A 15,921-nucleotide genomic window follows, 5' to 3' on the forward strand; every position below is an offset into this window, starting at 1 on the left:
CACCGACTGGTGTTCACGAGACGTCTTAGCTTCAGAACTGAGCACGGTGAGGGAGGAGGCAGAGCTATTCCTGTCTCTTATACACATCAGATGTGTATAAGAGACAGGCAGTAATGAGTAACGTTCCATGTCTTGAATTGAGAGCCTCACCAAAGTTCCCACTCCTATTTACTATAGAAAAATACATTATATCAAACATACATTATTTAGTTGCAAAGGAATGAAAACCAGTTCAACTCACCATTGGTTACGGTGCTCGAACAATTCAGAGATGTGTTATATCATGAAGGGAACCCCACAACAGTAATAGAGTACACTGCCCACCCGCACATTAGCAGATCATCAACTGCAAGGTTGCTGACTTGCTTAGTTGTCTCATTACTCTCGTACTTGGTGTTGGTAAGCCGAAGGGCGGTATTCGTACATCGCGTTTACGATTGCGTTCACGTCATATTTTCTTCTCGAGCAAAACCACGGTTAAGTGGGTCAACGAACATGAACATTGCTCCTGGTCCAGTAGCTTCTGTTCGATCGTGCGTCTGGCTTCCGTATTTTCTTCTTGGCTTCGAACTTCGCGCGGATTTCGCTTTGCTGGTTGCGCTGCGGAATTCGTCTTGAATTCATTATCAATTTTGTGCATCTTGCGGAATTAGTGCCAATTTTTCACAGCCTAAGCCCTCTACGGAATTCATTACCAGGCGAACTAATCCATCTGAAGTCGCGTTTTTTCCACTTAGGCGCATGAAAATAGGCCTGTAATCTATCTTACTTCTCTGCTATGACTACTTGGAGGACTAGAGCATTTTTTTTTTTCTGAAGCCAATATATTCCAGCTAGATTATTGATCTCCTATCTAATTCAGTAATTGTCAATTAGAATATAAAATTAGGCCATGAAATTCCCAATTTAGAATATTAGACAGTATTTCTCAAAAATTATAGGTAAAAATGGAATGTTGTCAATTTTTACACAAGAAAATGGAAAAAATCCTTTGCTTAGAATATGTAGAATTTGCCATAGGCCTATTCACAGCATAAAGAACAGGGGTTTTTGATTAATTTATGTTTGGCTTCTACAGAATTTTCCAGTTAGCTAGGTGAGATTAAAAATTTATGAAAAATGTCACTTTTGGTTTGCAAGATTTTATTTTTAAATGATAATTTTTTAAGCCTTTATGTAATTGGTTTATTTGAGTCTTTGGCCTCCTGTGTTATGTTCAACTTTACAGTTTATGGTATATCAAAATTTCCATTTTAATCTAGTATTTTTACTCATAGCAAAAGATCAGTTTATCACATAGGAATAAAGAGAAACTTACCTTCTGCTTTCTTCCTAGCCTCTGCAGCTTCAAGTTTATGAAGTTCAAGCAATATTTCCTGCCGTTTCTCAGCCGAAAGTGATGAAACAAAATCTGGGACAGCTAAATTTTCTACTAAGCTTTCAGTTGCTGATGTTCCAGACGTTTTTGACTCTTTAGAAATTTGGCAGTACGTCCTTAGGTTGTAACTCTTAATCTCAAGCCCACGCACATTATGGCCTGATTTAAAACACAAAAGGTGAACAAATTTCCGTAAATTTTTCATTTTAAATATGAAAGAAACGGCCGGACATGGATAAAACTACTACGGATAAAAACACGGGATTCCAACTGCAAGACCACGGAGGAGCAAGAAAACAGAACTAAATCCGCACCTACTTAAACAATGAGATATTTCTGACATAAAAATATTTGTGAAAAAAGTTTAACCCTCGTTAGGTTGTAGAATGTTAATTAACTGATTTTTCATTAAAATTTTGGATCAAGTGGTTGTTCATTTACAATTTACAAATAATATGAAATGTAATGAAAAATAAGTAAGGAAAATCATCTATGGAATTTGGTCTCATAATTAAAACCTATCAAAGAGCCATGCTTTTCAAATTTTGTATTATATTGCGTGTGGAAAAATTTAATAAGGCAGTTATAGCAGTTCAACATTAACAGGAACGATAAAAAATATAAAATTGTGCCAGAGTATTGTAGTTGTTAGGATTTGTCTATCTTCTCGATTCCTCTCAGGTTAAGAAGCCCTCAAAATAAATCTAGCGCAAAATCGTTTGAAGTCATCATTGGTTCGTAGAAATGTTATAAGCTAAATGCCTGTTCAGATTCGGTGCCGGGCAATCCGGAACGTAATAGCAGGACTGCCGTCTGCCTAGTGCATGGTCAAACATTCAGTTGCTGTCGAACTGTGGAAATGGGAGGTTGTGGCGCTACGTTTCCGAGAATCTGAGTGCCAACGCTGGTAACTGTGCCGTGAACTGTGTGACAGTGTGAGGCTGTTTATTGGTAAAATTCAAAGTTACTAAAATAATTTACTAGTTAATCAAAATTATATATTTTTAAAATTTTATATTCAATTACACATTGATTTACTGAGTGTTTAAGTAAAGTTTGTATTTCGGTGACCATGTTACATGTAACATTTTCGGGCATGTGCTAATTGTGTTTCTATAGGTAGCCACTATGAATGTAGGTAACTCTGAGATCAACGGTTCAAAAATATTGAATCGATCTCCTCATTACTTACCATCAAATCAAAGATGTAAGATTTCTATTTAAAATTATTGAATAACTTTTAAGCTTCTGGTTGGTTGCGTTGACAATCCGAATCGTTCGACGGTTGAATCTGCAGGACTACCCTAGTCACGTCTGACAGGGCTGCGCGACGCCGTGATGCTGAATGCACGTGTATGGTCACTGGACAAAACTATTATAAGATAAATTTTCCATTCTCCAGTTTATAGGCGAGAATTTAAGTATTTTCTGTCATAATCTTAAGAAATATAATCATGTGAAATGTGCATATATTACCTTCGCGCTAAAACTGTCACTCTATTATACGTACATAATTCGGCACTACCTATTAAGTTAACTTCTGGCGCTGTAACACCGTCTGTGACTGTCAAGTCGCTGTTTTTGGCGACTATTAGCAAGTCGCTGTTTTTTATACACACCGTAGACGCTATTTATTAATTTGTATGAATTTTTTTAGAAATAAGTATAATTTTGCGACTTTTATTCGTTGCACTCGTATGTTGTGAGCTGCTTGGCGCTTGCTAAGTTTGTTCGTTCATATGCCTTGAAACAGTTATGACTTGAATGTACAGAGTTGTACACGTGAGCGAGTCGCTAATGTTTGCGAAGGCCAGGCAGGTTACTGTCGCTCTGTGCCATGACAAAATCTGTCCAGATTTACGTTTACAAATTAAAAATTAGTTGAAATGTATACGAAGGTGCTTACCGTCCAGCTAATTGTTGAACCAACAAAGACGATATGGTAACCTTAAGCTATAATAGGGGCGGAATTTTTTAAAAACATTGAAATATTTTGAATTGATTGCTGCCTTGATGACGGAAAAGTAGTATTGACAGGATTTTCATCCTAAGAAACCCGTCGATGACGGTACAGTTGTACTGCTGTCCTTAGCATCGTGAACCTGTGGAGACTTGCATGCGCGTCTATGCTTTCCAACCCTTCATTGCTATTGACGGATCATCGACTGGTGCCATGTAGACAACATTCCATGCGTGGGTGAAACTTACGTAACTTTGCACTCACATTGATTGCAGCAGGGCCCTTTATATAAGGAATGGGTTTGAAACTTTGCTTACGTAACTTTGCACTCAAATTGATTGCAGCAGCGCCCCCTATAAAAGGCATGGGCCCCTATGTAAGAATAGATGGACTCCTCACGAAATAATAGATCCCCTGTCTAAGAATAGATAATCGTGAGATATTTATGTCCAATCGTGAACCGTGCCCATATGCTTAGTCCTAAAAGTCTTCACTAACTCTAAATTTTTGCCTGTAAGAATNTTTCTCCTAAAAGTCTTCACTAACTCTAAATTTTTGCCTGTAAGAATCAGTGGGTATCAGCCATATTCTTTCATTCGTGGACCATGAAATTCACAAGTATCTATGATAGGAATGATAAAGGCATTGTTATTATCCAAAAAAATCTGATCAGATTTCAACCAAAAAGTTAACGAAGAATAACGGAGTAATTTTATGCCCGCCAAAAATAGGCAAAAGTCACGAATTCTTGTCTTTCTTTCGAACAGCTAAGTGAGACTTTTCAGCTCGGGTATTGGCGTTACACTTATATTTATTTGAGCGTTTTATTAAAGATCTCGAGAAATTGTGCGATATGCGATATGTATAAACAAATTCAATAAGTATATATATTAGTTTAAGTAAACTGGATGTCCCTTTAAGCCATACTCTTCACGTACATCATCTTTCCCTGTCAACGGTACAATAATTTCTTCCATACGATGATTTCCATACGATTCCCTCGTGCACGAGTACCACATACTTTCAAAGAAAATCTTATCTAACACAACTTATTGAGCGTTACATGTCGCCTGCAGCAAATGTGTTGATGAAAAGTCATTCTCAAAATTGTAGATTAATTTTGGTAATTTTATGATCAATTAATAAATGAATGAATTTTACTGATAATTGTGCAGCAACATTTGTCTACCATCAATGATACTTGAGTTGCCACTATTCATAATTTGCCATCCATCAAAGAAAACGAAGGTTAGAAATCAGGTTAGAAGTTAAAATCATCTAGCAGGATAAATGGGTAATGATTCTAAGCTGCCCAGCTCTGGGTAATGATTCTAAGCTGTCCAGCTATGGGTAATGATGCTAAGCTGCCCAGCTCTGGGTAATGATGCTAAGCTGTCCAGCTCTGGGTAATGATGCTAAGTTGTCCACCTTACTGTCTTGACTAATCTCATGTCTCGCTTGCATAGCTGTTTTCTTGCATGGTGTTCACTCTTCAGTGGGCTCATGCGATGAAATGAAGCGCCGTGTTAAACTGTCATTGTTGACGTGATAATTTGAGCGAAGAAAAATTTTCCATGTGCTATTCTTGTGCTAATGTTGTAGTGGTGCTTTAAGAAAGGCGGGGAACAGTATTGATGATGTTTTTCTGTTGCACTCCGGTTAAACGGTAATCTACAGACGAGTGCATAATGTCGTGTTCGTTGGTGTGATATTTATTATTCTTTGGTACATAAATGCTCTTGTTTTGTTTAACAGGATTACAATAAATAGAGAGAACTTAGTTGTATATCCAGTCAGATTGTAATCTTCAAGGGGATAATTGAGTCAGGAGAAATGCTATCTTCGTGTGCTATAGAGAAATAAATATTCACTTCGTGCTTGTTATAATAATGCACGAGTTATTTCCACCCTGCCGTGTATTGTCTGGGAAACTGGATCACAGAGAAGTATGCTGCGCGTGAAGATTCTAAAGATGAGGCTCGTAAGATGAGGGTTGCCCTGTTCATGTTAGCGCCTGACATGTACATTCGAGTGCTGGTTAAGCTGATCTTATATAGTACCCAAGTGGTGGCCATGAATTGATCCACTCACAGAATGATTTTTTGTCTCATTTACACGACTACATTAAAACGTTAATTTAATTTTACTGTAACGCCAATGGATCGAATATTGATTACGATTTCATGCTTACGAACATCTTATTCAGACCTGGCTATATGGTGTCATTTATTTGCTTGCTTCTGTTAATTTATAGGCGAGCGCGGAGTGTCGTTGGTCGTGTGGACGTGACAGATACAGGGAACTTGTTCATTCCATTATTTTTTTACTTGGGATTTAAAAACTAGAATGGCAGTTTGGGAGACCATATTTATCAGTCGTATGTGGTTTATGAATCGTGGCTTCTGAGAGGTGCTGCGTGGTGCCCATTCTATGAATATAAAGAGATGCGTGAGAGGTTCAATAATTAGACTTAGAAAACGCATCAGTTCTGTGAGGAAAGTGACCTACGCGTCAACTTCCACGAATATATTGGAAACGCAAAAATCTTAATTCCAGGACAAGAGTGAGAAATTCAAACGAAACGAATTCTTGTTTTTTTTTACCACTAAGAAATTCAGTAATAATTCTATTTTTCTTCATATCCCCATGTTAGAATTGTGCTGTCTTAAGTGAAGTGCATTAGCGATTTTAGCTAAAACTGAAAACAGTAGAAGTGATTTATGATGAAGTTGTGCTAGTTAGTGTTGGCCTACATAGCTAGTGCATATAGTGCTAGTGCATGTAGTATTAGTGCGTTGCACGACGAGTGAAAGCTTAGATTGCGTCGGTACAAATCAAAAGAAAATTAAGGATGAATTGTGTGGTTAACCTGTGTTGTTGAGGTTATGAGCAGCCACCATGTAAAGCGTGAGCTGATGTCTGGTGTAAAGTGAGCTCGCAGCGAAGAAAGGTTATACTCGTGTGTTCCTTTACGATGCTGTACGATGTTTTGTGCTGTGCCTGAAGAGCAGCAGCACAGCCAGCGCGGTTATGTCCTCGCTGCTTGACGCACTACACGTGTCGCCTGCAGCTGTGCGCAGGAGTAAAGCAGCTGTGCAGCAACTGTGCAGGGATGTGCTTGCTCCACTCTCGCCTAAGGTAAGTAAGTACCCACAGACACACGTACTGTTTAGTAATGTCAAGCATTCATCTTACGCGTACAAATGTTACGTAAGTTTGGGGTGCACTGTGTAACATCCGTAACAGGGAACATCGGTCACTAGTTCGAATGTTGTTGTTTCTTAAATTGTAAATTAAACGGGTAGTATCGAAGTTTAATTTAATACAGAAAATCATTGTTATTGTGGGCTGCTCTTAGCGCAGCTTTAGTTTATCACGGATTGCCCTAAATATAACTCAAAATTACGAAAGCTAATAATTCTGGCGTGAAAGATGCCCACACGTTAGCAGCAGGCAGGGAAAACCAGGTAATTCATAACCAGAAGAAAAGTGATAATGAAGATGAAATTTAACTCCTAAACGTACTTGGCCATGCTTTTTGCAACATATGGCGCCTGTTGTACATCATAACGGAGTAAACAGACAGACGGTCTTGCTTCAGAAATAAATGACATAAATATCTGTAAAATTGCATTTGAATAGTTCTAACGAAAATCAAAAGGAGTTTTGACTTTTCGAAATATGCGAGAAAGAGTTTGTAGAATGCCGTACTTGTGTTGATATATATGAAATTTTTGGGATAAGGTTATAACCGATCTTGTAGTCGCTGTCGAGAAGGTTAGGTTCAAATCTTCCTGAACGTTCTTATTATAATTTATGTACCGTGTGGCCTCATATAGAATTATTGATGTTGTACACGCATATAAAATGCGGGTTTGATGAAAATGATCGAGAGGAAACCACGTCGCGGTATTTCACATGTCGCGGCTTCCGACTCGGGTCTCCTCTCAGGGCGTTGAGGGATTGCTGAAAGTAAAAAATTATAACTCGGTACTCACTGCAGTGAGTGACAGAGAGCGCATTTTCTCGTCGACGAAAACTTGAGGTCACGGATGGTCGGACGGACAGACGGACAGACAGACAGACAGACGGACAGACAGACGGACATGGCGAGCACAATAGTGCATTTTTTCCATAAATGAGAAAATGCGCTAAAAATGCAGCTTGTAACTGAAACTTGTGTCCTCAAGTGTGTTTGTATTTTATTTCATTTATTTACGCTTGAAGATCGAAGTTAAGTTCAGCACTTAATTCTCATTTTAATTGCGTCGTCGATCGTTGCATCGTTCTTATCTATTTCATTTGAGAGCTGTATTCTTCTCTAGCAACTGTTATCATTGATGTTTTAATCCCATCATCTACTACATAAACGGGCCTAGACTGCACTTTAATATGCTTTAATTGGTGCATTTGTTATTGCAGAATTGAAGACTATTATTTAAAATTGAATATTGAACAATAGTATAGTCAAAAATATCTCACAGTATTGAGTCCTTGGACGAGTGATCTAATGAGTGTTGGGCGTGTGCGAATATTTCTATGCACAGCCGCATTCTTGAGTTATGCATACCGCATGTAGCTTTCGTTGTGCACGCATTCCAGGCATGCGCATTTCACCGTAGCCGACGCATGACATTCCCTGCAGCCCCAGACGCGCTTTCTACTCGCCGTCCAACTCCTCAGCGTACTCAACCCGCACTGGAATGTCGGTCTCTTGTATACATACCATGCAGCGCCCATACCATGCAGCGCCCATACCATGCAGCGCCCATACCATGCAGCGCCCATACCATGCAGCGCCCATACCATGCAGCGCCCATATACCACACCTTCTGATGAGCTGCCTTAATCATTAATATTGAGGTTTTAATGTTAATTACTAACTACCCTTTTGTGCCTGCAGAAAAATTTATAATCGGCAATGATACTCGCTTCTAAAGGCCTGATTAAATGAGATTCTGTTAGCAGGTAAAGGCGTGTATCCTGGATTATGATCTACACGTATATACTCAGACTTGCTCCTGTTCTGGGGAATGTTGTATCTTTTTTTTCTTTTTCGTTTTCATTGTTTACATTTATTTACGAATCCCATAATTATTTATTGCCCATTCTTCTGTTTAGCATCTTGCATGTGTGGCGGTGGCACGCATTTTTTCACTGAAAATCTCCTCCAATGGATATATCATTCTTTTATCTTTCGCCTGTGTTATTGAGTTTTGTACTTTGTTAAGAAATTATTTTGAATGTGTACATGGAAATTTATTTCATATTTATCAAACCAGTCTCAAAATCATGATTGAAATTCTGTTTTATATTTGGTAGTATCTATAACATAAATTTCGTACCAAAATAACATCAAGCTCGTATGTCGCTGCCACTCAAGTTAGTGTCAACGATAATTTAATGACATATCATTGGTTTTCTCTCCTAATTTATCCACATCTTACAAATCACTTCACAGTCACTCAATAAAGTGCATTTTAATTCGAAACAAGCGGTGCGGGCTTCGCCAGCGCTACCACCTGGCCTCAGGAACAGCTGGATGACGCTGCTGCCATCATATGCCGTTATAGCCGCTGCATAATTACGAAGTCTGCCACGTCTCTGAGACGGACATCCTGTGCTTCTATTTCTTCGACATCAACTCTGATATAAGGTCGTATGTTAATGAAAAACTACAGAGATAAGTACTCTTGCGAGTAATTTCTTGTAGGTATTGCATTTGACATTCGTGTACTTGGTTATGATGTAAAATCTGTAAATGTCGTGTACTTAACAGATTTTTAGCGCAGTAATCGTATGTTGTTCGATCGCGTTTCAGTTTGCTTCAAGATCATGTTGCTTGATTAATGGCGAAATCGTGACTGCCGTCGCTTTTGGTGTTTTGCAAAAAGTTGTAGGTACGACATGGCAGTATTATCGGTGTCCATATAGAGGACTAGAATCCTAAGCTCATATCCGGCAATTTGTGCGACTTGACCGTATGAATTGAGTATGAGTATATAACCATATTTCGTGTCGATTTGCTCATTTTGTACAGAAATGCAATTCAATCATACTCTATTTATATCAACACGCATGTTTGTATGAATGGTGTCCTCAAAAATCTATTGGCGAAAGTGAATTTTAGGCGCTTGCCTATATATGTCGCACTTTGCAGTCTATAATTGTTCCTCTAAATAGCAGATTCACGAATTTTAAAACGGATTCGATGTGTTGCCACAGAGAAAGAAGTTCTAACTCGTTCCTCTTCCTGATGTGTAAGCTCGTATTTGTATTCACTCACCGCATTTACGAATATAACAGCAAGCATGTATATAATGCTGTCTTAACTTGTCAGCATTAATCAGTCTGAATAGCGAATGTTAAGTTTCGCGAAAATAAAATTTCAGGAAAACTTCCTGAACTTGATTTCTTAGCATATTTTTTCAGTTCATAATATTCTTTTCTCACCCCAATTCTTTTCTCACCCCCTTCCTGAGCTTAATTTTTAGTGTATTTATTAAGTTTATACATGTCCTTTCTCACCTTAATTGCAGGATAATTTCACGAACTTGATTTCTAAGTGTATTTTTTGAGTTTATACAAGTCCTTTCTTTTTTAAGTGTAATTATTGAGTTATACCAGTCGTTTCTTACCTCAACCAACGCAGCATTGGTCACCGCGCTGGTCATAACCTCCCGTTACCTCCATACACGCCCAGCGGGCAAGATCGCCGCTCGCTGCAGCATCTGCCGCCTCGCTCCCTAGTTGAAGATCAGTCCTATAGCGTGGGCGGTGTCTACTCAGTTAGGAGTTATATTCGTTTTCTTCCTATCATTTTTTGTTATTTTTTTTAACAATTAATTAACTGGTATTAATTAATTGACAATTTTTGTTGTTAATTTTATTGCGAGGGCTGTCGGATCAGTATATATCCCCAGGAAGCTTGTTACTGCTTAATTTATGCTCTACCATTTACTTTTTCCTACCTTTAACGAAATATGTATTTGCGCCAAAATGTCATGAAAACTCAGGTAAGGTACCGTACGATTATTGCGAAATTATCTCTGGAGTTATAGTACCGGAGAATTTTTCAAGCTTCGTAGTTTTTCTTTAATTCCCAATAATTAATTGATAAGCCGAAAATAATATATTCTCCAAACAGCAATTTTGTCATCAACGGCTAAATTACACTCGTGTCAATTTAAATTTTCTTAGGTTTTCGAACTCGATAGAATGACGGCAGTAATTGTAAAGCTCCAGAAACGACATAAAATTCGGAATGTCGGACGTGTGAAGTGTGAAGACTTAGCACTCGCATCGTAAACACCAAATGATGTACCTGTATTAAAAATTTAAAATATGTTGTTACATTTATTTTTCATGCTATTTGCGAGATGTGTTCTATACCGACAATTACAAGGCGTCGCTTCTTGACAAACACGTTGATTATTTGGCACATCGTTAACAGGCAATGATAGGTTACTGACAATTAGTAATTTCCGATTGGTCGCCGACTGCAAGTAGATAACTAACAGTTATATACATGATTTTAGTATAAAGATTGATGGGTCACTCGTAATAATTAAGTAGACAACTAACTGATATATACATAATTTTAGTATAAAGATGGGTCACTCGTAAGCAAGAGCCGAGTTGAGAAGTGGGTCAGCTACATTCAGGTCCCGATGACGTTGCCTATAGGCCCGGGGACCTCTGGACTCTTGCGATGTCATTGCGGTTTTTTGACATCTTTTTTTTTACCATTTACTCCGCTTCTGTAGTCAGCGCGTCTGCCTGGAGAACTATACTCACATGACTAACTTACTTCGCTTGATGCACCCACGTTGATTTTAATGCCGGATTTCAAGGCTATAATTTATCATTTGATGTGTTTACTCCGGGGTATAAATTTTGGGAGGGTTTTTTTTTTAAATTTTAGCCACCGTTCCCTGCCTGGTGTGAAACATTCATTCAATGGTCCTCGGATCAATTATTGCGTTAAGTTTAGTCAAACGACATCGTTTTGAAACAGATTAAAGCTGGGCATTGATACATGACATACGAAAATTATTTCTCAGTAATAATAAAGCTGAATCTCCGTATAGGAAAAATTTCCGAGTGACCAATTATACGTAGTACTACAACCCAATTACTGTAATTTGCTTCTCTATATTGTTCTGTGATTCTGGCATGATTATGGGCAGACAAATTCCTGCCCAAATGATTCATTCCCTTTATTGTTTTAATCTTTAAGTTAACATCACATCGTTGCTTCTTTTGAAAGAACTTTAGACATAATCACTTAGTGAGTAGCTACAAATTAATGCGCTCACGCAAACTAAGTGTCATCGGCCCCTGAAATCTACTTTCTTTAATGAATCTTCAATAGCATTGATTTTATTTTTACATGTTTTTTACTGATATGAAATGCGTATGCAAGCAGAAAAAAATTGACATTAAACTACAATGATCTTCTATTTCTTCATCTCTATCTTCATTTTCATTTAAACAAGATACGGCAGGTTGTCGAATCTCCGCTTTCTGTCGTTCCCATCAATAAATAATAATCTAAAAATCCATGAGTCCTGTACATGAAGCTCGTCTTCATATTGACCTATATATGCTTATTCACATAAAAAGCCATAAGTCCTTCACTTGAAACTTCTATTCGTATTGACTTATGCTTATCCACCTGTTTGTTTTATGCCATTCTAAATTCATAAAGCAACTCAACATTATTAAATCCACACCAGCTGCTGCCAGGCTGAAGCGCCCATCCTCGAGTCTCGGTCCAGGTTGTCACTTGTGCCGCGTCATGTGGTGTGCAAATAAAGGCGAGGACGATAGCGAGGTGTGCGTGGTGCAATAAAACTTTTTTTACGGCCACAAATGCCATGATAAAAGCCTCATGTAGTGGTGCTCTTCTCGTGGTATCATGGCAGAATTTATCTGCTCTCGTTTCATAAATTGTTTCTGCATGTTGTCCTATGACGATGACGTGTTTTGATATAACATAGAATTTTATGTACTTGAGACACACGTAATGTACTGTCATGCATCATCGCTAGCCCTTAATAGACGACTTTTCTCTACACGTTGTAGCACGCAAACCCGTACGAAAAGAGTGCTGTACGTTTTTTTCGTTTTTTTCGACTACTGGGACAGCGCTGACGTTGAAATAATTCAATTCAGCCGTCGTGATGCATAGTTCGTTTCTTGCCGATCATCCGTTGCTGTATTATATGGAACATGGCTCACTGGGAAGTTTTCCCTATATGAAGCTTCAAAGTGCAAGTCATACACAGGGTGTTGCTCACGTGGACATAGCTGTTCGTTCAATTGCCTCTTGCTGGCACGTTTGTTCAACTACAGCAGAACTGACCGGTAGGAAATTGTTACAATAAACGAGCAAATGGTATTTTTTTCTGAGTGTTGGTATGTGTTTCTGACACTACAAGGTTCTAAATATTTGAGCGCTATTCGATCGCGTATCTACGATACTTACTTCGATGAGATATTATATGTATCTGATATTATAATTCTATCGGTGTTATCACGAGGAATCGCTACTCTTTAAATATTAATACGTTTGTTAGAGTATTTTAGCAGAGCCAAAATGCATGTATCCGTTGAGATTTCTTGTAGATTTTATTTGGCTATACGATTTTTTCTTGAAACTCACTATATTTTCTAATTAAGGTTTGTAGTAGGTTAGTATAATATAAAGAACCTGCCTGCTGTGCCAACCTTGCATGCTCACATGTTTTATCATCAGTTCATATCTAATTCACTGCGAATTACAATTAAATATGCAAAATAATTTGAATACATGCGGCCCTCTGATAACAATTAAGCCCTTGATGTGGTTCCAAAAGTTTGCCCTGCCTTCCATTAGAATATTATTAATAAAATTTTCTTACTTAAATAATTTAAAGGTAATCATAACATAAAAATATAATTTCCTCAACATTTCAAAGCCCACATTAGTTTATTTAGTTCCCATGAACCAAGACAAAGGGTTAATTATCACGGTAAGAATGTAAGTAAACTTTATAAAGGGATTCTCAAATCTAACGGATTATCAAAATCCCTTAAAACGAACGCCACCTTCGCCTGATACTATAGTAAATATTCATGGAACCCCACCTGTCTCGCAAAAATGGTTTTACCTCGTTCATAAGACGTGATGTGCGTTTACTGTACATCTTAATTCGAGCATTGCTAGCATATTTTACGGATTTTTTTTTTTAATTTTGTTAATAACCAATTCCTATGACAGCTTTCGATCAAGCAGGTTAGTATGCTATATGTGGATCACATTGTGAGTGAGCTATATAATTACTTGGATGTCAGCTCCGAAGACTAAAATGCACGTATCCTTAACGTGTTTCGTACGGGATAAATACAACTCCTAGCTAGTGTTACTGCTGTCATGTACAAATATTTCGACTCGGATAATCTCGACACGCCATAACCTGACCAAATTTGAAATTATTCTACTTGTAAGAGATTTATCTAGCACTGAGTCGCGTTTCAACCTTGTTATACTACCCTACCATTATAAGCTTTTCAAGCATCTTACGTCTGGCGTACATATATGGGGGGGGGGTAGCCGTGAACAACAAATGTAACTCTTAAATAAGCCATGGAGCCAACGCTCAGCCTCAGTATGCAATAACTTTACTCAGCCTCAGAGATAGAAGCCGCAGTCTACAATGGAACACCGTAATCCGCACCAGTAAAATACTGCTTAAAGATAATAGCACCGTAGGTCTTCAGACAAAACTTCAGCATGCTCGCTTATAAGCAAGCAGTTCTGCATGCGGCCTCACACACTATGGCCTAACCTCTTCTGGCCTAACCTCTTCTGGCCTAACCTATTCACGCTGCCCCGACGCCCAACCTTCTTGCAGCCAATGACTTGCTCTACGTTCACACATGCTCCTCCTCTCTAACGTCTAGCAGCCATTGCGGTTAGGTTAGGTTCGCTCAGGTTCGTTTTGCATGCACATGGTGACGGGAGAGCGACGCATGGAAAATGATCTGTATCAATCTGTACGCATGGAAAATGATAACCGGAATGGCGCCAAACTTCGAGAGCGACATCTTCAGGATTATTTGAGACATACCACAACGAGAAAAAGGGAAGACTGTGCAAGATCCCCCAACTACGTAACAGATCTGCAGTCAGATTTCAATCCCTGCGGGAAGGAACACTTTCCGTGGCAGGGCCGAGACGAGGCTGTTTAACGCCCTACTAAAAAATCTAAGAGAGGGGGATCTCACCCTGGAGTTATAAGAGAGAGGGAGTTCACCCTGGAGACCTTCAAGAGACGACTGGACGTGTTGCTGGGCACAATCCCAGATCGACCTCCCCTGCCACTATCAGCGGCGAGAAGCTAGCAACAGCATCGTGCATCAGCTGGTCCAAATGCGGGCGGATACGCGATAATCAGAGGCAGCGATCCATCGTGGCCTGGGACTGCTACGTCCGAAACTAATACCAAGAATGCAATGTTGTAACGCGTGTAGGTTAGGCCAGAAGAGGTTAGGTGGGAATAGGTTTGGCCAGATGTAGTTTGACCACACTTAACTTGGGCATGCTTAAGCGGTGACTGTGGAAATACGGCGGTGTGGCTTTGAGAACTAGACTTCATATAGGCTTCTATTCCTTCTAGCGTTCTTACCACGGACAGGAATATGACTAAAGTGTGTAGTTGGGCTAAGTTTGCCCTGAAGTTTGGGCACGCGCCCCCATAGATTTCTTCAGGTACCAATGTTATCATAAATTCCATGGATGTGTCGAGAACAAATATTTTCTATGATTGAAGCATGATAACATGTTTCCGGCGGATTGAAGTAGTTTAATTTTTTGGTGCCGTTACTTTATTATAGGTGTTTTTACTAAAAAATTTTCTCCCCGGCGGGGAATCGAACCCCGGTCTCCCGCGTGACAGGCGGGGATACTCACCACTATACTACCGAGGAGTAAGTAGAATTATACGTGCATTTAATCATGGATTACTTTTTTTAAATTACCGGGCCCAATTCCGAGGACTGAACAACATTATAAAAAGTGTATCCGTAAAATTGAATTTAAATAAGAGCGTTTCCTATGAAATCCTTAGTTTTTATTAAGCTATTGTGATTTAAGGATAATAAAGCAATATAATTCTTCATAAGTATTCCTTTAATAATTATAATTTTCTCCCTGGTGGCTAATCATTATACTCTTGTCTCCCGCGTGACAGGCGGGGATGCTCACCACTCCACTATAAAGGACGACAAAATTGAATGAAGATTCAGATCAAACCCTTCATTTATCTACTCCACTTAGTTTTACGAGAGCTAAGAAATAGGTGTTGCCATTAAAGAATAATTGTTTTTTTTGACGGCTGAGCACCCAGAATTTAGGTAGAAATTACCAAGTCTTGGGAGAAAAACTTATTGATTATACCGAATGTATGGCAGAATGTATGGTGTAAAGAAACGAGCAATAATATAATATTAATTACAATAATAGTACGTACAAAAAGAAAACAAATATTTATGGCCTGAGAGATCATAATATTTATCTAATGCAAACGTCAAACACTAC

General features: G+C 38.7%; 1 protein-coding gene and 1 non-coding gene across 2 annotated transcripts in view; both read right to left on the reverse strand.

Annotated features, from left to right (window-relative positions):
• LOC108678863 (transmembrane protein 65) overlaps nucleotides 1-1,649 on the reverse strand; it is a 6,687-nt gene extending 5,038 nt beyond the window's left edge. Inside the window, exon 1 of the mRNA XM_018167362.2 lies at nucleotides 1,319-1,649. Within this exon, the coding sequence (XP_018022851.1) occupies nucleotides 1,319-1,583 (265 nt within the window). The 5' untranslated portion in view covers nucleotides 1,584-1,649. The remainder of the gene's footprint in view (nucleotides 1-1,318) is intronic.
• A 13,590-nt stretch (nucleotides 1,650-15,239) lies between these two features.
• On the reverse strand, nucleotides 15,240-15,311 carry Trnad-guc. The gene has a single exon. It is a non-coding gene; the product is annotated as a tRNA-Asp (tRNA).
• Between the last annotated feature and the right edge of the window lie 610 nt (nucleotides 15,312-15,921).

This window comes from Hyalella azteca, unplaced genomic scaffold (assembly GCF_000764305.2).
Source record: "Hyalella azteca isolate HAZT.00-mixed unplaced genomic scaffold, Hazt_2.0.2 contig6917, whole genome shotgun sequence".
Classification (NCBI taxonomy): Eukaryota; Metazoa; Arthropoda; class Malacostraca; order Amphipoda; family Hyalellidae; genus Hyalella; species Hyalella azteca.